The sequence below is a fragment of the Agelaius phoeniceus genome, chromosome 3 (genome assembly GCF_051311805.1).
Source record: "Agelaius phoeniceus isolate bAgePho1 chromosome 3, bAgePho1.hap1, whole genome shotgun sequence".
Taxonomy (NCBI): Eukaryota; Metazoa; Chordata; class Aves; order Passeriformes; family Icteridae; genus Agelaius; species Agelaius phoeniceus.
The window spans coordinates 107449311-107476311 of NC_135267.1; the positions used below are offsets into that span (position 1 = coordinate 107449311).

General features: G+C 43.1%; 1 protein-coding gene across 1 annotated transcript in view; it reads left to right on the forward strand.

The window, feature by feature from the left end:
• Positions 1–26466, forward strand: part of ISM1 (isthmin 1) — a 41108-nt gene extending 14642 nt beyond the window's left edge. Inside the window, exons 2-6 of the mRNA XM_054630503.2 lie at positions 7435–7671; positions 17184–17451; positions 20381–20524; positions 22583–22672; positions 24592–26466. Coding sequence (XP_054486478.2) covers positions 7435–7671; positions 17184–17451; positions 20381–20524; positions 22583–22672; positions 24592–25109 — 1257 coding nt within the window. The 3' untranslated portion in view covers positions 25110–26466. The remainder of the gene's footprint in view (positions 1–7434; positions 7672–17183; positions 17452–20380; positions 20525–22582; positions 22673–24591) is intronic.
• Positions 26467–27001: the final 535 nt, after the last annotated feature.

Below are 27001 nucleotides of genomic sequence, written 5' to 3' on the forward strand. Positions count from 1 at the left end.
TTAGTCCACAGGGACTAAACACTTTCTAGTCTCTAAAAACATCTGCCAGTTAACACAGCCAGAGTCATAGACACTTTTGAAAGCATAGGGTGGATATTCAGTGGCATATGAGAGGGAGACATGGAGGCTGGGAATAGCTGTTTCTTGGAAACTAACAGCTGAAGGCAACTTTGGAAATTGAAAAGGCTTCAAGTAAGGTTACTCTTTTAGCCAGGGAGAGATAAAAACTTCACTTATTAAAGCTGGTTCACCTAGTGAAATCCTAGCCATAGGGATTTAGTAGAATAAACTTGCAAAAAGACATAGTTTAAAACCCAGGAAAATAACTTAAGATGTATGTTTGTTCTCTTTCATTTACACTGATGTTTTGTGTGCTGACCTGCAAAGCCTGAAAAAAGGGTTGTGTACAAAAAGTATTAATATTCTGAATTTCCTTTGCAGTTTTGATTGCAGCTTAAGGCAGCTTTTCCCATTCTGTTGGAACCTAATGTGTAAATTACGATGCAGATTTCAGATGATGGGTGAGATTAAACTAGTTTAATTGAATTTAGCAAAAGTATAAGTAAATTCTATTTTAAAGCTTTATTTTACTACTGATTTGATGCAAGTCTTTAATAAGGCCTAAAAATAATTACAACTTTCAAAGAATTTGCATTTTGGCACCACAGGTTATTGGTGTAGAATACTTGGGCTACTCTTCAGCTGTACCTTTGCCTGCTCAGCCACTAAACCCTGATTTAGTCCTGTGTGGAGAGCTCAGCCAGGCAGTGATTACAGGGAAGATCTTTAGAGTCATGAAGAATAACTAAATGTTCATCAGCAGCTTAGGCAACTGAAAATACCTGTTAACTAGAAGCAAAATTTGGCACTGAGCATCTGTCAAAGCCCTGCACAATTCAATTCTGTGTGCTTGGCTGTCCCCTGGATGGCTGAGCAGATATGCTGAAGAACAAAGCACCAGTATTGTACTGTGTTAGGAAATTTGCTGAAGGGCCTCTGGTTTTTTTCCAGCAGACATTGAGCTGCAATCACCACCAAGTTTCTGTTATCAAAGTGTTTATACAAACTGGCAGTTCTTCACCTCCAAGCTGAACCATGCTGTTTGTATTTTCCAGCTGAATGAAAACATGAAATACAAGCAAACAACAAAGAACAAAAAATAGCTGTGATGTGAAATGTGTGTCCACAACATGTAGCAACAAGATCTGAGTATAATATGGTTGGTTTTCTCCTTAATCCCAGAGTTAAAAACCTTGTCTGCCAGAACCATTCAGATGTGGACCCACTGTTTGCCAGTGGTGTGGAGGGGACAGGAAGCTCAGTGAGCAAAACTCCCAAGCAGAATCTGAACAAAAGATGGACCAAAGCTCGATGACTGCAAGTGAATAAAGTGGCTCAGTAGGGGAGGAATGGTGTTAGAGCTGCTCTGGCACTCAGGAGGTATCAGTTCACAAGGTTCAACAAGGCAACAACAGACTTTTCCTCCACTGCAGAGGGTCCTGATGTAGTGTTAGCCACAAAAGAGTGCCTCCAAAGAGCTGTCTGGTACCTCCTAGATGTGATGGGACCCTCAGCCCTACAGCCTGAGGATCTCTGCACTCATAACACATGTCCTGGCCACACATTCAGTCATCAGGATCTTCTGTGTAGCCATGAGGGCTGCAGAGACAAGTTTATAGTGTAGAAAGCCTAAAATTCAAAAGCTGTGATTCTGTGATGAATGTGCCCAGATGCTTGGAGATCCTGGTTCTGCTGTATGCAGCTCCTGAGAGCTGTTTCAGCATAAGGCAAACAACCAGCTGGGGTGCACTGGGTGTGTGCTGGGGCACCCCAAGCTCCTCACTTTGCCACTGGCACCAGCATGTACAGAAGCCACTCCATCAACAGTGACTGTGGATTGATGTCTGCCCTGAACTTCTTACTTGCAGCAGTATTTGTGACTCCATCCTGTTTTCCACAGAGACAGAATCTCTTCCAGAGCCTTACAGCCCCTGAAGTTCCAGTGTCCCAGAGCAGAACACTATGGAGTGACTGGATTTGGTCTGTCCATGGCCATATGGTCACACAGGCAGGTGTAGTGCAAGTTAGAACTGCTTACACTGTCATTTTACCAATTTTCCTGGAGAATTGAAGAATAATAGAGAACTGTTAAAACACAGACCATGATTAACAGAACTTTATTATTGTTATTATTATCATTATATTATCGACTGTTATCAGTGATTCATCTTTTATTTGCATGATGTTTAAAGCAGATGCTCTATTTTGGACCTGCTTAGTGAAAACAATTGTGTACATACTAGCCAATGCCATCTGTTTTAAATTATTTGTTAGGAGTGATTATCTAAAATGCAGTCTTTATTATTGGAACAATTAGTTTGTGCAGTTTTCTAAAGATAAGTAAGGTTTTTCCCTTTACAGCAATATGTGAGTGAGGGGCAAGCTCATTTTAAGGAAAAATTAAAGTGTCTTAGAGTGGTTGATGTAACACCCCTCTGGTCTGACTTCCTGTCTGACTGCCTGGACTGTATGTGGCATTAATCATAAAAGAAATCTTTCTCTGTGTGTCTCTGATAATGTTTCTCAGCTGTTACCCTCACTGCCTGCTCCTTTCACATGCCTGATAGGTGCCGTTTATACCCATGATAGATGAAAAACATAAATAAACTCCAGGAATTAGATCACCCAAGTTTGTTACACATCTTGGATCTGTGCCTGTAAGAGTCTCATGTAGTATCCTGGTGTGTTACTCAGCCTCCCAAGACTGGTTAATTTTAAAGTGATCATTTAGCACTAACCTGAAAACCCACAACAGCCTTCGAAATGAAAACAATCTGTTTGGGCAGGTGGGAAATGAAACCACTCCTAATGGCTATAATGGTTTTCTGTGAAGGCCTCAGGCCTCATTTTGTCTCTGATAGCAATGCAGCATCTGTGAAGTTTCCTAATAAATAAAAGTTCTTTGTTGCTGGTGATTGAAGATGCTGTACAGGTGCATCATGAAAGTGCAGTGACAGACCCTCGCTTTTCAATTCAAGACCTCTTGTCAAGATCATTTTACAAGATATTTCAAAGGAGTATACAAGAAATAAGAAAGCAATGTAGCTGCAGCAGGGATTTAGTAAGAGATTCCCTTGCTGCCTGGGAGCTATTAGAATGTAAATTGTATCAGTTTTCTAAAATCCTCTCAACTCCATAATTAGCAGTGCTTGCAAATGTGCTCTTGCTTTGGCAAGTAGGGAGTGAAGGAAAGTAATAAATATGAAGGGCAGAGAAAGAGCAACTGCTTCAGAATATTTTCTATATTTACAGTCATTCCTCACTTACTCTCTGTCTTGGTTGTTTTTCCAGAACTGGAAATGGTATTAAAATAAGGAAGAGGGGAGGGAGATGGACTCCTTACTTGCCAAAATTGCAGAGAAATTCCCTTTTCCCCTAGTTTGGTATTTTTACAAGTTCCCATTTCTGTTTAGCTTTCTGTGTGGAAGAGAAATAGTACATTTCCCTGCACCTCATGTCTGTTGTGACAGAGGGAGAAACGTGATGGGAAGGCCGAGGAGGGTGTTAAAATACCACTCTGATTATTGGAGAGTTAACCTGCAATATCAGGCAGAACATTTTTCCTGCATGCAGGGTTGTCCCTCGGGGCCTTAAACCCCGCCATAGTGCAAGTCCCGCCTGGATCACTGAAAATTATCCTCACAAAATCCTATGAATTGCTCTTTTTTGTGGTTTATAGATGGACACAGACACATTGATATGTACTGACCTATTGCCCTCCCTCTTTCAGAGATGGGTGTTGCAAGGTGTTTCATTCTTTCATGCCAACAATGTGTCAGATTCTCTCTCAAGGGTTTATTTCATTGCTTTCTCACACAACCCATAGCAATGGGCTCTATCTTCCTGCCTTTATATACTGTCCGCACTTGGAACACTCAAAAATCCTAAGCTGTTTTTGTATTAGGAATTTCTATAATTATCTGATCCCATGGGGCTTGCAGAACTGTAGCTTACAGCCAGTATGAGTAACCTCTTAAAATCATCTTAATGGAAAGTCTAAACATTGTGAATAATCCTTTTAAATGAAGAGGGTAAAAGTGTTTTATCTTAAAATACTTACAGCAGATGCATCATTTGAGTAAGAAACCAGTGTGCCTGAATTAGAAATGTCATAACTTCAAAGAAACTGAGTCAGTGGTTCTGAATGAAGTGACATAGCTTTTAAAGGAAGGCAAACAACACTGCTTTCCCAAAAGCATCAGTAATAAAATTGTGTACACCTAAAAATAAACAGTGTGAAATATAAACATGGGAAATAACGTAAAAGTAAGGAAAGAAGAATATCCCCCTCAAAAGAAAAAATCAAATTTCATCTATTAGCTTTGGATCACAAACCCTACTTTCTTCAGAAAGGATGCTGGCATTGCAATAAGGACAAACTTTTTCCTGCTAGATGGGTCTTGGAAGAGCCTTTGCAGAGCTAATGCAGTAGCACAGGGTGAGCACAGTCTTCTCTTCACATGCAGTTCAAGCTCACTTTTATTTTTGGCAGCCTCTTTAATCTTTTTACCAGAAATGCACATTTCTAATAATACTGCAGGTCAGCTTAGACATGACACCAAGAAGTATCTTCCTAAAAAAATGGACATTCTCTTCATTTTATTAACTGGAAACAAATGTCCGTTCACTCATCGTACCACGAGCGGATAACTGGAACGATCACACACCCTGAGCATTTCCACTTGCAGTACAACACAGAGGCCCAAGAGCTCCTAAAGTCCTTTCCCAGTGCAGAAGGGACTGTGTGGGACAGCCCTGCCTCTGGGCAGAGCACTCCTTAACCTGGGTCATTCCTGCCAGGCATTAGCCAGCCCTGCTCTTGAAGTCAAGCTCCATGTGCCGCCCCGGGGCTCGGCTGCCATCAGAAATGTGCAGCACCTGATGTGTCACTGGGGTCTCTGGGTCGTGTCCACCCTGGGCAAGCAGAGGGCTCCATCCTCCTCCCTTGCCTGCAGCAGCCTTTGGGATGGAGCAGTTATCTTGTCCCCCCTGTTTTCCTTTCCAGTGTGGAGCAGCCCTGTCTCGCTGGGTCTGTAATTAAGGACAGCCCCTGCCCCAAGCAGCTTGGTAGTGGGCCCGATCAGCCTGATGTCATTACTTCACCATGACAATTTCCTAACTAACTCCATGTGATATTCCATCTGTTTGACACTATTAAAAACTTTTTATATAGCCCTTATTATTGTAGTTGCTGAGCTCCCCGCAAACATCACAGTGAGGAGGGGAAGTGCAGTTATCCCCACTGAGGCACCAGCAGAGCGTGACCTGTCAGGATCACACACCAAGTCTGGTCAGAGACTTAAATCTGGCTCTCCAAAGGCCTTGGCCAGCTCTGGCTGCATGATATGTTAATGTGGAGAGAAGCAGGATGCTCCTGAAGGAGCAGGCATATAGGGAAAGGATGGAATCGTATGTGAGAATTTTATTAGTTTTTAATAAAATCTTACTTTGTTTTTAATAAAGGTAAGCTTATGGGCATGATACCCCACTAAAAATAGTTAAGTACCACATTTTTCCTTTTCCTCCTAACTGAAGTAATTTAATCACAGCACTATTACACCCTGTTGTTAGTCAGACATAACCGAAAAGCCATTTAATCCTCATGCACCAAGCATGTTAAATTCTATCTGAAAAGTGTTAAGTTAAAGCAGTAGCATATGAGTAAGGAGCCTAAAGTTAGTTAAGTGGCCGTCAGTTTAATTTCCCAGAGCTTCCTGCTGTGTGATCTGCTTTCTACTTTGTATTGAATAATGGGTGGGCCACCAAAGGCATCTGAGAGTCCTTCCTGGTCTCCAGCAAAGAGAAGAGCCTGTTTTAGCCTTCAAGCAAAGCAGACTGTCAGGAGCATACACATTTTTAGCACTGCACATATACACTAATTCAGAATTTGGACCTGTGCTGTAGATGTATAAGATTACCCTTTTGGCACTTTCAGAGTGTAACTGTTCTGGGAATGACAATGCAACAACAGTATTAATTCTGCTAAATTTGCTCTTTACCAATAGGGTGCAGTGAGGAGGGTAGAGGAGAACTACCTTCATTTTTACTCGAGACAATTTCACTTAGTCCAAGATTAATTCTTCAAGCTTAGTTTAACTCAGTGAATATTTTTCTGTAACGTGCACAGGTTTTATTCTAACATCCCTTTAAAGGTCAATTTAGAACCTTCTAAGCAAATAAACACAAAATAAAAGAAAAAGCATTGGAGCTGTTATCTATCTGAGAGCTTAGCTAAAGGTATGCTGTGGCTTAATTTGAACCAGGGGAGCTGGATGGAGATTGCGTTTAACCAGAAACGCTGGCAAAAATATGCTTCAGTAGAGCCAGAACCACATGTGGCCATTCCACTTTAATTGTGCTTGTTTTAAAAGATAGGTCTTTAACATTTACCCTCTCCATGCTTGCTGTCTCTTTATGAACTGAAAATAAAAACTCCCCAGGCAGTCATACTAAGACCTCAAGCTAAAATTTTTTCAGCTGAGTCAAACCCAAAACCTGTGCGGAATCTACCCCATGCCTTTTTTTTTTCCTTCCATTTTTTTTCTTTTTTTTTTTTTTTTTTGTAGCCATAAGAAGATTGGACTTCTCTGCTGTTTTTCCCCCAAGTCCCCCAGGCCAGTCCTAACCCAGGGAGCCAGTGTTTTGATACTAAATGTGTCTCCTTGGTGAGGTCAAAGGCAGTGGCAGCAGTGCTACTGGTTCAGAGGCAGCCTGCTGCAATGTACTACAAAACCCAGAAGTACGCTCAACAATAACAAAAGCATTAACCACTGACCCACAGCTTGGTGAAATTCAATCCCACCATTAGGCAAACATGAAAATGAGATCCCAGAGGAAGGAAGGTTCAGATGTTCAAGACCAGAGAAATTGGGTGAGGAACACAGAGACGAGATGGAAGTTGTTGCAGACTGAGGGGAGAGAAGGGGAGGTTGCCAGCTCAGCGGTAGGATCTTTTAATACCATAAATTTCAACATGGCCTTAGCAGTCAGTGTTTTTGCTTAGCTTTGGAACAAAGCAAACTGAAATGATTTAAGATGGATGCCTTTCAGCATTTTTAGGGACATGTTTAATGTGGTACGATTTGATTTCCCAGAGGTTACTTCAGAGCCTCATGTTTCTAGGTTTGTTTTAAGTCTGATGCTTGTGTCCATGTGTAGGTGCTCACCACAAGGCTGGAATGGTTCAGGAGCCTGGAAGAACTAAAGTCCCCAAGTCTGACTCAGTTTTATCTTGTGTCAGCTGGTTACAGATCTGTGTGTCAGTAGTGAGCTGTGGGTCTGGGTGCTGTAAGGCTGCAGCCACTGGAGGGATGGGGCACTGGCAGGACTGCACGCTCTCAGTTGTCGTTATTGGGCCTTGCTTTTCTTCCCCAGAGCACACTGACTGCAGAGGACCATTCTCCTGAAGACAGTTTCACCCTGAACCCCGAGGAGCGAGGAGAATACCCCAATCTCCAGGCTGCCCACCGGCCATTTCCCAAGGAGCAGTTCAGGCAGGAGAGCGGGCATACGGCCTTGCAAAGAGATGGACCCAGGTCTTTTCTCCTGGACCTCCCAAACTTCCCTGACCTGTCCAAAGCAGATATCAATGGGCAGAATCCCAACATTCAGGTACAAATTTATGCTAATATCTGACTATTTTATAACTTACACATAGTTATTTTACTGAGCCAAGACAACTCTGAGCCTGGCTTCCATGATACACAGCCAGAACAATCCGTCTCTACCAACAGAGAATCTATATAGTCCAATATAATGTATAACAGTATTATATATTAAACATATATAATGCATACTTTTTCTCTCTAAGTTAATGCACATATTGCAAATTTTTTCTGAATTTCTTCTTGAATAGTGTGGATTGCATAAGTGTGGAGATTAATGTAGACCTGCTTGTGATACTAAACCCATCTTTGTGATTGCCATTTTGGAGCATATTAACTTCATTGAAAATAAATGGGTATTTTAATTTCTGCCTTCAATTTACTGTTGTAAAATTTGTTTGTGAACAGGTTTGCATTTTGTAAACTATTATAAAATGCAACCATCCCCAAAGGCTAACAGAGAAGAAGTATTTCAGTTTCAGCTCAAAATGCATTCTTCTGTATGGAAGTGAGACTTAGAGTTAATTTCTGTAGCAGCTGCTTGTCGTATAAAAAAAGTTGTCTGCAAAAAACTTTGTTATATGTTATTCCTCAAACAGTTCTTGGGTTTGGAACGGCCTCTAACAAGCCACTTGCATCTTGAAACTTCAAGGATCGGAAAGAGGAAAAAATGAGTGATTTGTTTTTAATTCAGAGCCTTAAAGCAAAATTGGCATTAATAAGCAGTCTTTTTTAACCAAAACAATAAATTCAAATGTTCTTCTGCCTATAAAAACAATGCACTAATAGATCTGGTTTTTTGGTTAAATTAATTCCTGGCTTCTTATAGTCCCCCAGCCCACAAAATTACCATCCTTTTGATATGTCTAAGAAGTATGTATATATAGATGTAACAGATCTGCTGGTGAGAGGCCAGCATGCTCAAGAGCGCTGGAGCACCTCTGCTCTGGAGACAGGCTGGAAGGGCTGGGGATGTTCAGCCTGGAGAAAAGAAGGCTCAGAGGAGACCTTAGAGCACCTTCCAGTGCTAAAGGGGCTCCAAGAAGGCTGGAGAGGGACTTTTCACAAGGGCATGGAGTGATAGGACAAGAGAGAATGGCTTTAAACTGGCAGAGGATAAGTTGAGTAGCTTTAGCAAGTAGTTTTAGGAGGATAATTCTTTATTCTCAGGGTGGTGAGGCCCTGGCTCAGGTGTTGCCCAGAGAAGCTGTGACTGCCCCATCTCCAAAAGTGTTCAAGGCCAGGCTGGATGGGGCTCTGAGCAACCTGATCTGGTGGGAGGTGTCCCTGACCATGGCAGGGGAGTGGAATGAGATGATCCCTAAGACCCCTTCCAGCCCAAACCAGTGCATGATTCTTACCCATAACTATGTGAGAAGAAGCTGCCTCCACAGCATCACTTCCTTGCATTCACCATAGATGATGAGTTGGGTCTTTAAGAAGTCTCACAGATTTGGGCTCAAGGGCAGGTCTAATACTTGACAGGCCGAGGGAGTAAACATGTTCAATATGTGGTGATGGAACACATCTCTTGTGCTAGGAGAACCATTTCAGTAAGCTTTAGGAAGGTATCTTGGCTTGAAAAGACAGGAGTCTGCTAAGGAAGGCAGGAGCCTCCCTTGAAATGGAAAATGTAAATCCCTTTCCTCCGAATTATCATTTTGAAATTAAGGGGCTCTCAGGCAAAGATATGGGAATAGGAATAACAATTGTTTACTAGGGAAATTAAAATACAAGTGCAATAGTACAAATAAATCAACACTGACAGAGTCAGAATACGACCTGACAGCCTGTGGGTCAGGGTGGTGGCAGCAGTCCCATTCAATGGTGGCAGCAGCCCTCCTGATGTTCCATGTGTGGTTCTGCTGGAGCAGAGATCCTGGAGAAGGGTGGAGTTTTCCTCTGAAGGTCCAGTGGAGGTGTAGATGGGCCTGGTCTTCCTCTGGGAATCCAGTGGGAAAGGGCTGCTCCCCTAGGAATCCAGTGGAAAAGGCTGCTGTGGTGTTCCAAACCTCAGATTATATCCAGGTAGGAATGCTTGGCTCCTCCCTCTGGGCGGAGCATCTCCCCATGGCATGATGGAATTTTATCAACCTTGCAGTGACACTCACAGGCCATGAACAGAAGGTATCCCCCCCAGAGGGAGGATTGGCTGTGGGAGAGATAAAGAAAACTGCCCAATGAACAGAAGATAACTGCCCCACCCCTAACAGAGGGCAGTAGAATACACACCCCCAGTCACATCTTGTGACCTAAGACAGAAGGGAAGATTGCAAGCTGCAGGGACCCCAGATTGTGGCGTGAGGCAAATCATGCAACATCACTATTTGAACAGTATGTAAACTGCAGGGGAGGACAGGAGGAAACAAAAACCTTTCCTGAGTGGTGACAGCGTACAAAGTTTAGACACTGGGATAAAAGAGATGGAAACAGTTCCCTGGCTTGTTTTCATAGTGACTGCTGCTGCTGCTAAGACCTCTTTTTTTCCACCACCCAATCTTGGAAATATGTCAGCAACTCTGTCAGCAGTTTTGCTGGACTCTGAGAACTGGGAAGACTGGTCCTGTAAACTGGAAAGGGGCAACATTGATCCCAGAGCTCTTGTGCACAAGGTTGAGCCCTTTCAGAAAGAGGCTCCCTAAGTTCTGCATTTTATTTACTCTGAATTTACTCTGCTTATTTAGGTGAGTAAATAGTGATTACACAAAGCTTCTTTAAGTTCTTGTTTGACACTCTTACAGCTGGTCAAGCCTCATGGACATAAAACTCCCATTAATTCCTTACAGAGTCAGAGAAAGTTTATTTTTTTGCCTAAAGGTTGTAAAAGTTGGCCTACTCTTTTACAAAAAAACAGGATTATATTGAATTCTTGCTTGTTAAACAGTACTATACTGACCTGCACAGAAATAGAGACACTTGTTGACTTGCAAATTTCTCATCAGCTATTTGGCAGGTGAAAACAGAATTGATGCTTATTTTTCTTTTTGCACAACAGCTCCCAGATCTGTAAGTTACAATTCTGGGAGTGTTGATTTAAAGAGTCCTCCTAGGACTGAGAGGCTGGATAGGAGAAAACAGAAGCCTCTGTTTTAAGATAGCACAATGGCCACATTTTCTTCTCAAAGACTCAAAACCTCTTTTCCCTTCCACTGCATAAACCAAAAATAACATTTTTTAATGGAAATTATACCTGGGAATTAAAAATCCAAGAAAGAGGCATAAAATTCTTCCAAAAAAGCAGGTGGAAAAAATACTCCAGTGAGTTTTCTTTAGGGCCATTTCTTCTCTGGTTCCTGTGAGATGGTGCTTGCTGTATCATGCCCTGGTATGTGCTCTTTTAGTGATGAGCTAAAAGTGAGTATCAGAACACCATCAGAGGAATTCAGATTACCCCAGGTACTGCCATATTTAGTAGATGATAATGTCAGTACAGCAGACTGTCTCTAGAAAACCCTCAGAAGCAACAGTCAAGGCTGCTGTAACCCAAATGACTCTTTGCATACATGACCAGGACAGCCCTCTTTGGCCTTCCTGTGGTGCCCTAGCCTTGTAAAATGTCCCATCATTTAAAGTGGCATTTTATGCTTCAGCTGTGCTTCCGCACTGGTTGTTGAGAGTAACCACAGTGAGCACAGACTGGCTGCTTGGTTTGGGGTATTTTGTTTTCTTTTTTGTCATTTTAACGATTCTGTCAATGCCTGGAAGACTTCTAGATGAGAAGGTGATCATAAAAACTGATTACGCTTTTTTTTGCAGTTCCTTTCACAAGTGGAAAATCCCTGCTGTCTAGGTTTGCACTTGTCTGACAGACATAACCAAGGGATGCCTATGCAGCCCCTGAAATTGCTCAGGGTTGTTATTCAAAGTCAGAATTGTTCTTTCCCCTGAGCAGCAGAATGAAGTCACATGGGAGGAACTTGCCTGTTTTCCATTTCTGATGGGTTTTTCTTGTCTGTTTGAAGCAGCCTCTACAACCTCTCAGCAGCCAACCCTCTGTTTGGAGCCAGATGTTTCAACCTGCAATTGAACTCTTGCTCTTGTCCCTCACCTTTTTTTTTAATTAGTGGTTTCTCAGGTTTGTGTACTGAAACAGGGTCAGGGAGTGTGCTGCTCTGTTGTGGCACTGCTTTGCTGCTTCCCCAGCAGTGCTTGACACCATGACAAATGAGCAGAAAAGGGAAAACTCATAGAACCATGGAGTGGTTTGGGTTGGGAAGGACCCTCAAGATCATCTAGTTTAAGTCCCCCTGCCATGGGCAGGGACACCTTCCACTAGATCAGGTTGTTCAGAGCCCCATTCAGCCTTTCACAGCTGCAGGGCAATAAGGGCATTTTGTTGATATTAATGTTCCTCACTGAACTTAGGTCTTGGTCAAGCTTCATGACCAATAGAGCTGAAGCCCAGCTGGGTGAGCTCCAGTTGTAATGGATGAATGGATGTGTTAAACTTTTCGATGAGGTGACAGGTTCTGGGTGAAAACTGCACAGAAACAGGTAGGATTCCTGTTTAAAACCATGTTGATAACCATGTTAATCGACAGGAGTGGTTTTAAAGCAGAAGTAGTTAATGCCTGCTTGGTCTTTGCCATTTGCCATGAGGCCTGTGGCCATATTCACCAGCCACACCACTCCTGTGCTGCTGTGTTTGCTGTGTTATCTACTTGTTATCTATTTTCTCTCTTTGATACCTACTGGGTTACTGCCTCCTCTTAGAAACACATCTACACAAACATACACAACTACAGAGAAACAAGGCTGTGTGATCTGCTTTTAAAAAAGAACTGCAGGCCTCAGCTCCTCTTCAGGTTCACCCATGGATATTTCCCTCACCTTCACCTGCATCACAATGTCACTTTTCACATATTTTATTAGATGAACATTTTAGCTATCATTTATTTTTGTCCTTTGAAGCTGCTGGTTTCAGTGCATTGGAAAGCAACACCCTTTTGGTGTTGTCACAAAAGACTCAACAGTGTCTGACCAGTCCTACCAGTCTCATCTCTTTAAATTTAGCACAGGAAGAGCCAGAGGGCTCCAGTACTGCTTGTTTCTTGTAATGCCTGTAAGGTTTAATGCCTTGAGGTAGTAGCAAAGCAGGTGCTGCCAGGTGCAGCACTGGAAGCACAGTGGGGCCTTGCAGGAGCCTGCAGGTTGTTCCAGCTGCAGAGCCTTCCTTGTGTGGGCAGAGCCTAAGTCCAGGGTGCTGAGGTTAAACCCCTGCCAACACCAGAGCTGTGCAGGTTTCTTTGTGTCATGCTGTAACAAGAGCTCACTGCAGAATGCAGAATTCGGGGCTGGAACACATTTTTATTTCTGGGGTTCATTTGTGCTCATCAGAGATTGCAAATTGGATTGACAACATTAAATAGAAGTTTCAGGTCTCAAGTCACATTGTCTTCTTTGCAAAGCTTCACTTTTCAAGCCCAGAAAACTTGTTCTAAGTGACGTGACACAGCCAGAAGTAAATTACTGTCACTGTCACTGATAGCATTTTAATTTAAATTACGTGATGTAAAGCCAGATGTACCATTTCAATCTCGTACTGACCTTGTTCCTGTTCTCCTGTTCTACTCAACTCATTGCTGACTTACACCCAGAATGGCAAGTTCTGTATTGAAAATTTGCATCTATTGCATGAAAAAAACCAGGATAGAAAGGTTGTAGGATCTGCTGCTTGCACAACATCACAAACATACTTCTTCCTGAAACATAATCTTCTGGTCACTTAGGGCAGTGTTTACGCCAGTAAAGTGAATTCAGAAACATGGTCTCAGTAAACAGGACAAAGAACACAGAACTTCTTGTGCACTCTAGCAGGCTGGGATAATATTTATCTTCTGTATATTTTTGGCCAGGAGAAAATTGGATGTTGGTGTCTGGAGACATCTGTGCATGATACACTTGTTTCATTAGAAATTGCCTGCAAATCTGTTGTTTTAATGTGCCCACGCCAATTGTTTTTAACAGTTTTCAGATGAATGTCCTTATTCCTAGCTCATACAACCATAAAAGAAGTGGCTTTATTTTAGGTTTGGATACTTCTGGGGATGATTGTGGATTTATACAAGGACTGTGTTACCACAGACATTTTGGGAAGCTTGAGAAAAATCTTTACAGTTTTGATAATCACTGGAAGAAGAAATCAGCTCTCAAATGGGGTCCAAGATAGAACTGCTAAACCAGACCTGTTTTTTAATTTTTAAGAGAACATGTTTTTGTTGGAATACTTACACAGTATGAAAGCTTTTCCAGAGCTTCTCTAAACGCCTGGTTTGTATTACTCTAGTTCTTGATCTTTATTCTCTAATTCCTGATTCCTTTATTCCTTTTTATAAACAGCTCCCAATATAGAAACTGATCACACAAGTTACATATTTCAGTGCCCTGTATGCGTACAAGCATATGTGTAAGTGCAGTCATGGGCTAACACTGTAAGTCTATCTGTGAGACCTGGGAAGAACTCAGTGAAAGCTCATTTTTCAAAATTTTAGAGTGGGATAAGGGAGCAATTGCTCACCTGAAACAGCAGTCTCTTCTCACAATTCTGCCCTAATTTCTGGGTCATAGAGTGGAGGAGGGATTACTAGGATTATGCCTCTGGAAGGTCCATTAAGCCAAGTCCCTGAAAACACCAAAGTCAATTGAAGTTGGCTTCTAATTTCCAAGAGCGGCAGTTCAGACAATCTCAGGATTCTATACACATTTTTTTTTCACTGTATGATTTTTATTCCACAATAAGCACCTTGGTAATCAAAGCTTAAAGCAGTGCAGAGGGGAACATAGGTATGTGTCAGACTATCGCACTGGATTTTGCTTCTGCCGTTTTTGGTTTTTAAATTGGCTTTGTGTCGGAAAACTCATTTTAGAGGCCTTTCTAATGAGCTTCCTCAGAGGTAAAAATAGACTGAAGTGGCTGATTGCACAGATATTCCCAGATATTGCACAGATATAGTCTTGAAAGTAAGTTAGTGGAGCACTGCTGGAGGTCTGGTGATGCTGGAAGTGTGTGTGTTCCACCTGCCTTTCCTCACCAGTGTAGCACCAAGCTCAGCAGATGTTTCTTTGTCCCTGCAAACCTTCTTTTCCTTAAGCTGACTTGGCATCATCAGTCATTATTTAAAATCAAAGTTCTTGTGGTTCTTCAAATTGTCCTTGGCTGAAATAATGCCAGTTCATGCTGATTGACTTTCATGCAGCTACAGATTATCAAAGCATATGGAGCAATTATCTTTTTTTTAAAACAGAGGGTTTGTTTTTTCCACTTTGCTGAGTCATTGCTCAGACAGTTAGTGTGGTCCTAAAAGTACTTGCTGCTAAAGTACTAGAATTGTACTGATTTCCAGGTGGGGAGTACTAAAGCCCCACCACTGGCAGTGTTCGCTGCTCAGTAAGGCCATTTCCTTTCATTTATTGTGAAAACTCTGTTTTGCTTGGATAGAGGTAACAATTTTGAATCCCTGAACTGACTCTGATGTTTTCAAGCTTATGAAATCCATTTTCATTCTTGGTCTGTAGAAACTGAGGTTTAATGAAGTAACCATTCCAATTCCATATTTAGGCTGGGAGTGAAATATCCTTTGTGTAAAGAAGCTATTAGGCTGACAGCTGCACTTTCCCTTGCTCTTGCTCTTTTCCCAGTGGAGCTTCATAGTAGCCTGCAAGTTTTTTTCATTTCAATGGCCTGGTCTATGGTAAAATGCAAAGCATGAAATAGATCCAAAATCTCCTGTCTCCAAAGAAAGGATGTGTGGGCATTGTTTGTGTTTGCAACTCTGAAGATACAACAGTTCTGCTTTGCTTCCTGTGTCACAACCTGGGGATCACAGGTAGCTGTGACCTTTTCTTTCTTTTTCTTGTGTGTGTCTTGTGATTTTAGTAATAACAATTATATAAAACGAATCTTTTATGTACAATGCACATTCACAGAGCTGTGTAAATTACTTTTAGCACAGCAATGCATTATTTCTGTTTTATACAACCTGATTTTCATTGTGTACCATCTTGAAAGGCTGAAAATGCCTCTGTACTTATTAAACATTATAGATATATCTGACAGTCACTTCTGGTTGTTTAGCCAGTCCAGTGTAATCACTGAACCACATTAGCCTGAAACACCAGAGCATTTTATGATCTATCTGTGGCCAGGCAATGCTTGCATGACTCACAGAGCCAAGGTTTCTGATGGAGAGTCTCTGCTTCCACCTAAATGGCCACCTATATGCACACACAGTATTTATCCAAGAGTTTTACAATTGCACATTGTTCAGCACAGAAAGCAATAATCAAAGGTTGCTCCTATGCAGAATGATACTGACATTTGTGATGTCTGTGAGGGAACTGGGCAGCAAACTCTGAATTTTGGTTCTGGGCTTCTGTTATAAACAGGTTGACCATAACAGGTCATTATGCTCCCCCAGCATGACAAAAGGACCAACCTTAAAGGGCTTTGCAGCAAGTGGCTTACTCAGCAATGGTCAGAGGAGCTGCTGGCTCCCATCACTGCCACACAGTGTGGTTTCATGCAGCAGTAACAGCTGGGCTGCTGCCAGAGGGGCGAGACAGATGCAAACCCAGCAATACCTGGGCTCTGCCTCTTGACCTTCTCACACATGGCCTTGCTTATCTTGAGTCAGCCCAAGTCCTTGGAACAGGCTCTGCACACTGGTGTGCTCTATGCTTGCCCCAAATTCAGCCTCAGCACAGAGCACAGCTTTGGTTTTCTTTTTCCTGGTCATATATGTTAGGCTCTAAACACATTTTCCCCATAAGGCAGAGAATTCTGCTGCGAGGGTTTTAGGCACAGCATTGGTTATTATTTTGTGCAGGATTTTTCTTAGCCTTGGTTCCGAGGTCTGATTCAGCAGAGGTAGCAGAAGGAATCACTCAGCCTCTGCATGTCTCTGGGCTCAGTAATCCACACATGGTTTACAACATGCCAGACCCATGCTATTGCACAGCCCCTTTGCCAGGCAGCACCTTGTCTGTCACCGTGATATTTTCTGAAAATTCCTCTTTGCCCAGGATTTTCTCCTGGGAAGCTGAGAAGCCTCAGCTTCTCCCTGTTTTGCTGCTTTGGGATACGGCTTAGACATTGTTTACCAACAGGTGCATGTTTGATTGGTTTCATGTGCATTGTTTTAACTTAATGGCCAGTCACAGTCCAGCTGTGTCATGGCTCTGAGGAGTCACAAGTTTTTGTTATTTTAAACCTTCTGTCTGCATCCTTTCTGTATTTCTTTAGTGTAGTTTTAGTATTGTATTTAGAATGGAATGGAATGGAATAGAATGGAATGGAATGGAATAGAATAGAATAGAATAGAATAGAATAGAATAGAATAGAATAGAATAGAATAGAATAGAATAGAATAGAATAGATATCAGCCTTCTGAGATCAATGGAGTGAGATTAATCTCTTCCCTCGTCCCGGGGACCCTCACCAACACCACACCTTGTGGAATGCTTCCCCCCTGACAAAGAGGAGGCACTGACAGTCAGGCTGGTCTGCTCTGAATCCCACAGGTTACCATTGAAGTGGTGGACAGCCCTGACACAGAGCCAGACAAGGAGCTGCAGAAGGAGGGCAGCAAGCCCAGCTGGCCAGCCCCGTCGCCCGACTGGAGGAGCTGGTGGCACAGGTCCTCCACTCTGACTCGCATGAGCAGCGGTGACCAGGACTACAGATACGACAGCACCACTGAGGACAGCAACTTCCTAAACCCTCTGGGTGGGTGGGAGAGCCATGCACCCAGTCACCGGGCTTTCCAGTCCAAGGAGCAGCCAGAGTACGGTGGGTTTGTGTTCCAGGCCTCCTGTGGGCATCCTGGGATTGTCAAAAACAAGCGTGGGGGGGAACGAGTATGGTGAGGCATGGCTGAGATTCAACCAAAATAGAGTTTTTCAGCATGTGGCTTTTGTTCATCAGCTTTCAAATACAAATCTGTGCAAATGGACAAGCTGTGCTGTGGTAGCTGCATTCCACTAGTAAGTCTATAATCTTGAAAATCATACCAGAATCCCAGAAGAGGGCCTTTTTTAGTCCAACGTGTGCTTTTTTAAAAAAAAGTGGAGGAAACAAGGTTTCATATTTATTTTTAGAGTAAGGGTAAGTACAAATTTAGAATCGTGTGGTGGTTTGGGAACCAGAATATAACTATTGGATAAATAAGCAAGATCTGAAACGTGGTAGTATTTGGTGGATACACAAATAAGATGAGTTATGTTGGTGCATGTGTGGGGAGTGGCGTGTGCAGCAGGAACATTGTGTATTTGTGTGTGTAATATTCTTCCAGATGTGTCATGGGGAAAACAATTGTTTTCAGCTTGTTGTATGAAATAGTTGCAGAAACTAGAAACAGAGAAGAGCTACAGCCATTCACTGCTCTGACAGGCTGTGACTATCCACATGGGAATGACCCAGGGGAGGTGAGCTAAACTGTGCTCACAGGAAGGGCCCCTTGAGTTTGTGTGTAAATACAGATTACTTTTAGTCAGAACAAGGTGTCAATGCCATGGTACTTTTAGCCTGGCATTTCTGTTGTTATTCCCCAGATGCTGCAGAGTGCCTGGCTAAAACATATTCTTCCATGGTTTTACTGACTTGAAGTACTAGAATCTTAAAAATCAAGAGAGAGTTTTTTATGGAATAAAAACTGTGGAATAAAAGTGTGTTTAAACACATACATATGTATTAAATTTTTTGGCCAGAAGATTAAATCTATCCCTTCTTTTTGCACCTATATTTATTTGTGGGCAGGGTTTATTGCCAAGAATTCATATCTTAGGTAGTTATTCATATAAGTTAATTGTGATAGAAAAATCATAGTAAGAATTACAAATATGAAAATAGGAAGAACAGGTTGAGCTGCAGCTGAAAATCTAACGTGGTATATTCAATAGTGTGCTTCATAGTGCACTGTAAACACGAGGTAGGTAGGTCTAAAAATTATCCTAGGGCTCCCTGCTGCACACCAGAGCATCCAGCTAGCTGGAAACAACTCCTGGCCTTTTGTCTAACCTAAAATGCTGTCCAGGAGGATGCAGTAGCAGATCCTGCCCATGAAGGGTGTAGATGTTCCACCCACTGACATGCCCATACCTTTCCTGTGTGTGTCTGTCTCCCCTCCTGCCACTGCCAAGGGCTCTCCCTGCCCTTCCTGGGCATCTGTTTGACAGGCATTGTGCCTGCTCACCTGCCCTCCTCCTTGCCAGCCACATGGAGATAAAAGAATTGGAAAGGAGCTGGGAAGAAGAGCAGGGCCAGGCAAAGTGGGCAGATCACATCTTCCTGAGACACCTGATGCCTTTTTTGGACTGCTGTGGTGCCTGCCTGCTGGCAAATCCCAGAACCACAGGTCTTGCACACTGACTTTAGCCGTGTTCACACCCACATCCCACCGCAGACACCTGATTCCAGTGTGGTGGCTTCCCCATCATCAGCCCTGTCAAAAAAAGAGGAGAAACACATAAGGTCCTTGCCACGAGGAGCTCACATCTAGGCAGCTTGCTCTGAGTGAGATCTATAACCTTCCCATACTCCTGGCAATAAATGTTTAATAGCACCCCACAGAGCTGTTGTCAGTCGTTGCATATGGAACAAATCAAGTTACGTGTTCTGCTAACCAGCTCAGGAAGCCCACAGACAACATGGCCCTGGGGGAAAGTGTGTAGCACAGAGGCCAGGCAAGGCAGGGATCCTCCCTGGCTTTGCTGTAGCTTAGGTACTCTCACCTAGAGCTATAGAGCAGGGCTGCCTCAGAGCCACTAAACCAGACTTTGCTTTGCTGTCAGTGGCGGTGTAACCCAAAGGAGCTGCAGCTGCAAGTTATGATCACAGTAAAATATCTCCTGTAGGTTGCAGGGAAAACCATTAAGCCAAATGTTCCCTCAGCTAGGGAGGCCAGTGGGGAGGCAAGAAAGCTGGGACAGGTTCATGGGCTTTGTTTGGTGGCCTTCACATGGTGGGATGTGCAACAGTTTACACAGCACACAAAGGAAGCTGATTCTGAGGGGTTTAGGTACTCACAGCACATCAGCTTTTTGTTTTGGCATCCAGTGCCTTTGTCTGTCTGCCAGAAGAAAACAAAATCATGTTTCTTTTTCATAAGGTTCCTTCTGGGAAAAAGTCAGATTTGATGTTATTTAATAATTCTCATGAAACACTAAATATTGCATGTTGTTCTTGGTGCAAGGAAAGCATGCACTTCCCTGCTCTCATAGCAATATTCCTCATTCAAGGGACTGAAAAACAAAATTGTGATTTTCACTCATGACCCTTAGCTTCCCCATAACATGCATCTTGCCCAAAAACTGAGTACTGATGTGTGCTTTGAAAAGATGAAGAAGAAAACTCAATTTCTCCTTTGCCTGATTAGTCTGTGGTCCACAAACACATTCCTGTATGCAGGGAAATGACGTGAATAGATGTGTACTGTTAGTTCACGACCGAGCTTTGCAGCTGAGGATCCTCAGCAGCCAAAAGGTCAAAAGAGAAAGGAAATATTTTTTCAAATAATGTTACGTGCATTTCCCTGAGGAGCACCAAGTGTGAAAACCATTTAAGCAGCAGGCTCGCGCCTGGCACTCAGCCCCAGCTTCAGGTAGAGACATCTGGATTCCATTCGTGCTTTGCCTGCTTAATAAAAACCACCACACAGTAGTTTTTGGGTAGCAGGAGTTTTGTTTCCTCATTTCCTTCCTCGCATTTGTCCTGTGAACAGATTACATGGACGGTGAGGGCGACTGGAGCCCCTGGTCCCCGTGCAGCGTCACCTGCGGCAGCGGCAGCCAGAAGCGCACCCGCTCCTGCGGCTACGCCTGCACCGCCACCGAGTCCCGCACCTGCGACAGGCCCAGCTGCCCAGGTGGGAACTGCTCCTGGAGCTGCTGCCAGGGGGAGCAGGGGTGGGTGGAAAGGGGTGGAGAGAGCCCTCCTGCACACTGGGCCTGGGGGCTGTGTGCTCCATGGCAAGGTAAGGGTGCCGGCGGGAAAAAGAGATTTTCAACGCCGTTTATTCGTAGTAATGATCCACGGCTAGATGCAGTTCACCATCCCCTGGACTTAAAAGACAAGTACAGGCTTTCTCTAGGTCGTGGCAGTCATTTTTGTGCATGGGTGTTTTGTATTCTAAAGGGTGTGATCTACTCCCTTGAAACAAATTTGGAGCTGTTTTAGAATTTCCAGCTGGCTGTGCTGTTACCTCAGTGAGCTCCTGTTTTGCTGTGAAGGGGATGGCATTGCTTGCATTGTGAACAGGAATGAAGGAATGTATAGTTTTGGCTTGAATATATTCAGAAAATATGGCCAAGGAGCCTTGCCTTAGCTCCTACCCATTCACAGGATTTGACATTTTGAAGTGTCCTTACCATCACACACTTACCATCTTCACTTTGGCAAAATCAGAGCTGAGCACTCAAGCCGACATCATGAAAATTTGAAGCTGTTGTGGAAAACTGTTTTTTAAATGTTGCTGTGTGTTTAAATTTAGACCAATTTGTCATGCAGTAGCTGCCACAATGCAGGGGATAGGTGCAAGTTCATTACTTCCCAAGATCAGAGAGAAGTGAAAACACAAGTCCTGGTGGTATGCATTACTCTCAGTTTACTCAATGACTCAGAAAGGCAGAAATTTTTAAGCTGGAGGTCAGGCTTTTTTTAATGGGTAGTGAAATGTCAGCAGTGCTGGAGAGGAGACTTAGAAGACTTGGTGAGAGAGTTGGAGAGAAGTTTCTGACTAGCAGACAGATCCATGTCTCCATTGCAAAGCAACAACTGCAAGGCAGTTCAGGGAAAGATGTTTCTGCATGCTCTCATGCATCCTAAAACCTCAATAATAAGGAGTTAATTCCAGAAAAAACCAAGTAACCCCCAGTTATATTCTCTAGTATTTATTACCAGCTAGCACCAAAAAGTGGCAAACTTGAAAGAATATATTATGTCATACAACAGACCTCCAACGATCAGCAAGCAAAATATATTCACTCTTTGATGCTGTGCTGACATTTTTGAAATTACAAGGTCAAAGCTCAGCTTCTGCTGTTTATAATTCCAGCAGTGAATTACTGCCTTGTAATGGGTTCTTGGGTATCTATTATTCTACATCTAGTGCTGGAGTTAAGGCAAAACTCTATGATAATTTTGTTGAAAATTGGCCTGAGGCTGTTTTGAAGCTTTGCAAGCCACTATTATGCCCCAGTTCAGGAGATCAGGAGAAAGTTCATTGGCAAGAAGATGGATGGTGAATAGACTTCATTATTAACCATATAGTTATCACATATTAAAGATCTTTCTGTTCTCTTTAGAGGCCTTTAATTCAATGGAGAGGAAAAGGAAAAAAAAATCTACTTGTATTAAGCCTGCATGGCACAGCAATGCTGGGCACCTCAATAGGCTGAACTAAAGCAGCAACAAAAGGATGTTTACTTTGGCAAGATCATTTTTCTGGGAATCTCTGTGTCTCTCAGCTGGTAGCAAACAATTAACTGCAGGCTGCTGGTAAATCCTGATATGTTGAGATCATGATATTTTATTTGGCAGCTGTAAGTGACGGGGATGGAATTTTTTGGACAGGTTGGTTATCTCTTGCCTACTCACACCTTTTAACTGCCTGGCACTGGGAGAGACCAACAAGCATCAGCCTTCTTGTAACAGCATCATTCTTCCTTGAGGAATGGTTGCCCACAGGCAGAGATGAGCTTGCTCACCTGCCTTCAGCCCTGACACTCTGGTTCACCTTATTAACAGCACAGCTTCCTTGGTCATTATGGTTTTAAAAGAACAGTCCAGCAGCAGCTCCAGGGTGGTTCCCTGCCAAAACAAAGCACCTTGCAGAGGCTGGGGAAGGAGGGGAGGCGAGGAGGCAGCTGGTTCCATTGTGTTTGAGAGGGGAAACCCCAGCAGCACTAACGCGTGTTTGTCTTAGGGATCGAGGATACCTTCCGGACAGCTGCCACAGAAGTGAGCTTGCTTGCAGGGAGTGAAGACTTCAATGCAACCAAACTGTTTGAAGTTGGTAAGCAGCCTGGTCAATCCTTCAGTAACAGATAAGAGACTTCCTTAGGATTTTCTTAGTCCTGTGGGATCGAGATAGTGAGTTTAGCATTTAGTAACAGCCATTTGTTATCTTGCTCACATTTGTGATCTGAAAATTTGCTTTGGTCATCGAATCTTTCTCCTCTTAAGTTCTGTGCTTGTTTCATCATAAAAGGGTTATTTGTTGTCCTAATTCAGAAAAGAGCTGTAAGACTCCACAGTAATGGAGGGGTGGGAAATCAAACACTCTTTATTATTTTTATTAAATAGCCTCGAATGGAAGACCCTATAAAAGCATTTTCATTTCATATAAAAGAATACAGCTGTCACATCAGAAAAATTCAAAAGAAAAAAAAAGACAATGACTTTTATGAGCATGCATTGCCTTTATAGCTCTGTGTGCTGCAGTGGGAGTAACCAAATCAAATTTATAGGGCATGGCTTGATTCTGAACTATCTAGAACTCAATCCAACATCTGCAATGTTCTGATTTCGTCCCTTCAATGAAACCACAGTGTGGCCACTCAGAGACACTGGATGCTGGATTAATTGAATCAACAGTGTAACCCAGTACCTCCCTACTGTGGGAGAGCAGAGCACAATAGTTAATGACAGCCAGGATGGGACTCTTTAAGGAGATAGAAAAACAGGACACAGATCACTAAGTAAATATTTTGCAAGAATGTGTGCTGTAAGAGTTTTAGCTCCCAGTTAGTTTCTCTCCTGCAGAGTCCTCTTAAAGTAAGTGTGGAGCAAGATACGCAGGTGGTTTTTGACAGCCCATAGGATGATGTAGACACCTTAAATAATGTTTTAGGCAGTAGATGTTTACCTAGATTCTCCCAAGAGTCTTGCAAAATAATGAAGTGCTGGTGTTAAATATGCTACTGGTCTACAAATCTCTTTAATCCCAGCTATACATCATGCCTCTGGCACCATAAACTCCTGCTGATGTACAGCCACTCTGATCTTTCATCACATACACCCTTTTAGAACCTGGATCACTTTTGGCTGCATTTGCCAGATAAGATGTCAGTCTCCATGTTTGAGATATTGATGCTTGAAAAGTGAATATCAAATAGAAAAAACTATTTGTTCTTTAAAGAAAGACTGAATTATGGTCTAAAATGTACTTCAGAAAGAGTAATAGAGGCCTCACTTGCTATCTTGGAATCTCTAGCATCATCTGAAACTTAATCCTTCATCATCTGACTGCCATTTTTCCTGTTGAGTGTGTTCTGACTAAGGGTTCTAACTGGAAACTGGCACCAAATCACTGTGATTTCCCTTTTTCTGCTGCTTACCAACCCATGGTAGTGTCTCTTGTGCCACATGGGGATATCAGTAGCTTAATTAGAATTTGCCGAGTAGAAAAAGCGTCACAGATTCCTACTGGCCTGGTTCTGCCCTGTAACTCAGACTAGCCCTGAAGTCAGTCACAAGTGATTTCTTTATCTGACAGGACAGCACAGTAGTACACTGTGGGCAGGGCAGCAAACTGTGACTGCCCTTTCTTTCTGCAGCAGAGCACTGGTGCTGTGTCACTATAGGACACGAAATGACACGGACATGCAGCTTTCTGATGGTAAAAAGAGAACTTTTAATTTCTGCCTCTAACATTTATAGATTTCTAAAAGTGCCAGTGGATTGGAGGGTGACAGTGCCACCTCTCCAATGACACTGGACAAACCAATAGTTTATTAAATTTCTCTCCTTCCATAAAAGAAAGTGTGTGAGAAAGTTCGTTACAAGAACGTAAACATCAGAAGGCTTAGAAAAACTTTAAAAATCAGGGCAACAGTGCTGAACAGCTACACTTGACTCAGTTGCTGTCACTGATCACACCAACTGGGATGCTGCTTAATGTATCTTAAGTTTCCATTTCCTGCCCTGAAACAGATACCGATAGCTGTGAGAGATGGATGAGCTGCAAGAGCGAGTTCCTGAAGAAATACATGCACAAAGTGGTCAATGACCTCCCCAGCTGCCCTTGCTCCTACCCCAGAGAAGTTGCCTACAGCACTGCTGAAATCTTTGACCGGCTCAAGAGGAAGAACTTCCGCTGGAAGGATGCGAGTGGTCCAAAGGAAAAGCTGGAGATCTACAAGCCCACGGCGCGGTACTGCATCCGCTCCATGCTGTCCTTGGAGAGCACCACGCTGGCAGCACAGCACTGCTGCTACGATGACAACATGCAGCTGATCACCAGGGGCAAAGGGGCAGGGACACCCAACCTGATCAGCATCGAATTCTCAGCAGAGCTCCACTACAAAGTGGACATTCTGCCTTGGATCATATGCAAGGGGGACTGGAGCCGCTACAACGAAGCCCGGCCTCCCAACAACGGGCAGAAGTGTACAGAAAACCCCTCAGACGAGGACTACTACAAGCAGTTTCAAGAAGCAAGGGAATACTGAGAAGATTTTCCTTTTCTTCAGATGCAAAATAGCATTCGTTTCCTGGATGCCAAAGAACTGGTGGTGGCTGCTGCACTGGCTCCTCAACAGGGGCCGGTCAGCTCCTTTCTAATGAATGTATATAGTTGTAATATAATACATGAGTATTTTTCACAGTGTGTGTAATTTATAAGCACATATCTCTCTGTCTCACACACACCTATTTTTGCATACAGACATACATAAGTCTTGTCCTGATAGGATTTTATACTGCAATAACGTTCATGTAATAATGTGCATTTCATTTTATTTCCCATCTGTAACCTAATGAAGGGGGTGGGGGTTAGCTGCCATCACCATCAGGCCCCAAGGCCCCAGCTGAGGAGGCACATACTTAAAAGTTGTTATAAACAATAGGATTGAAGAATGTACTCTTCCATATGGGAATGGTTTACAAGATTAATGCACCTACAGCATCAGTTTTCTCTATAATTGGTTTCATGACCAGTCATATCTAAGGAGGGAAGAATTTTTTTTGGAAGGGCAATAGTCAAAAGTGAATATAGAAAATCCCTACCGATTTTTCCTCTTGGAATTCTTCCTGTTACCTTCTAGCTCAGGTATTTGCAGTCCACCTGGGGTAGGTTTGCAGAAAGATGTAGCTGGGGTTTTCCTATGGGCCAGAAGATGTCCTGGTGCAGTGGTTCTGCAAGAGTTACAAGCAGCCCCCTCCTGGAGACATCTCTGATACAGAGCCGCAGCTGTTGGGGCTTCCAGAGCAGCTGTGAACCTGTGAACTGAGCATGCTTTAAGTCTTTGGAGGAGTGAGGGCAGAGAAGGAATCCATGTCAAAGGACCAAAAAGATCACAGTTCCATCCCAGCTTTTTAATATGAAGAATGTTTGGATCTGCTTGTTTCTTTCTTTTAAGAAAAGGAAGTTTATTATTTTAGAGAACAGTAAAACTGGAATCCACAAGTTCCCTGGGCTGAAAGATGCAACCAGCCCTTTTCCCCCATTTTTCTCATGCTGAATGCAGTGTCCTACAGCAGAAGCTATTCTTTAAGGGAAGCTTCCTGGGAGGAACTACTGGTGTCTTAAAGTGTCTTAATTTTTAAAAAAAGCTAGCATTATTTTTGTAAAGTATTTATTGAATTGTAACAATGACTCACATGTGGGATGTATCTCTAACATAAAAGGTTTCTGTAGATGGAACTTGATTTCCAAGAACACAACTGTTGTTAGGCAAAGGTTTTATTTCCAAATTTTTATAAAGTGCAAGTTTACAAACTGTCATAAAGCAGCTCATATCTGCATTCTGATGAAAGATTAAAGTTACACCCTGGGTAAATAAATACTTACAGTTCCATCCTGTGAAAGACTGCCTTGCTGCAAGTCAGTGTGTTCATTTGGAAAACCAAGGCTAAATGTCACTAGAGAAATGCCTATTTTGGGGTTATGTGGTCTGACACACATTTATGGAACCTCACGCAGAGTTAAAGCTGACCGGCATCGCCGTCAGCCCGAGCTCAAAGATTCAAGACAGACATAAAAGGCAATTCCCTCTGCTATATACAGACACACATAGATGACATTTAAGGCCCCTTCCAACCCAAACCCTTCTATGGCTTCCTGTAAATCTTTTCTGTATCTCTGGTGGCCTCTGGGGTGAGGTTGATTGCGAGCTCACAGACGGACACCTGCGTGGTGCCCCCGGGCAGGGCCAGCTGTGCGTTGGTCTGCCCAGGTGGTGCCAGCCAGGGCTTCAGAGGCAGTCTGGGCTGTGCACACCCAGTCTGAGCCGTGCTGGAGGCTCTGCCAGATCTGCTGGGCTGCAGAGCCCCAGCAGTGTGCTCCAGGTCTCCAGAAACGCAGCGGTCCGGGCAGAGCCGCCGCACATCTGCGCCAGCGACG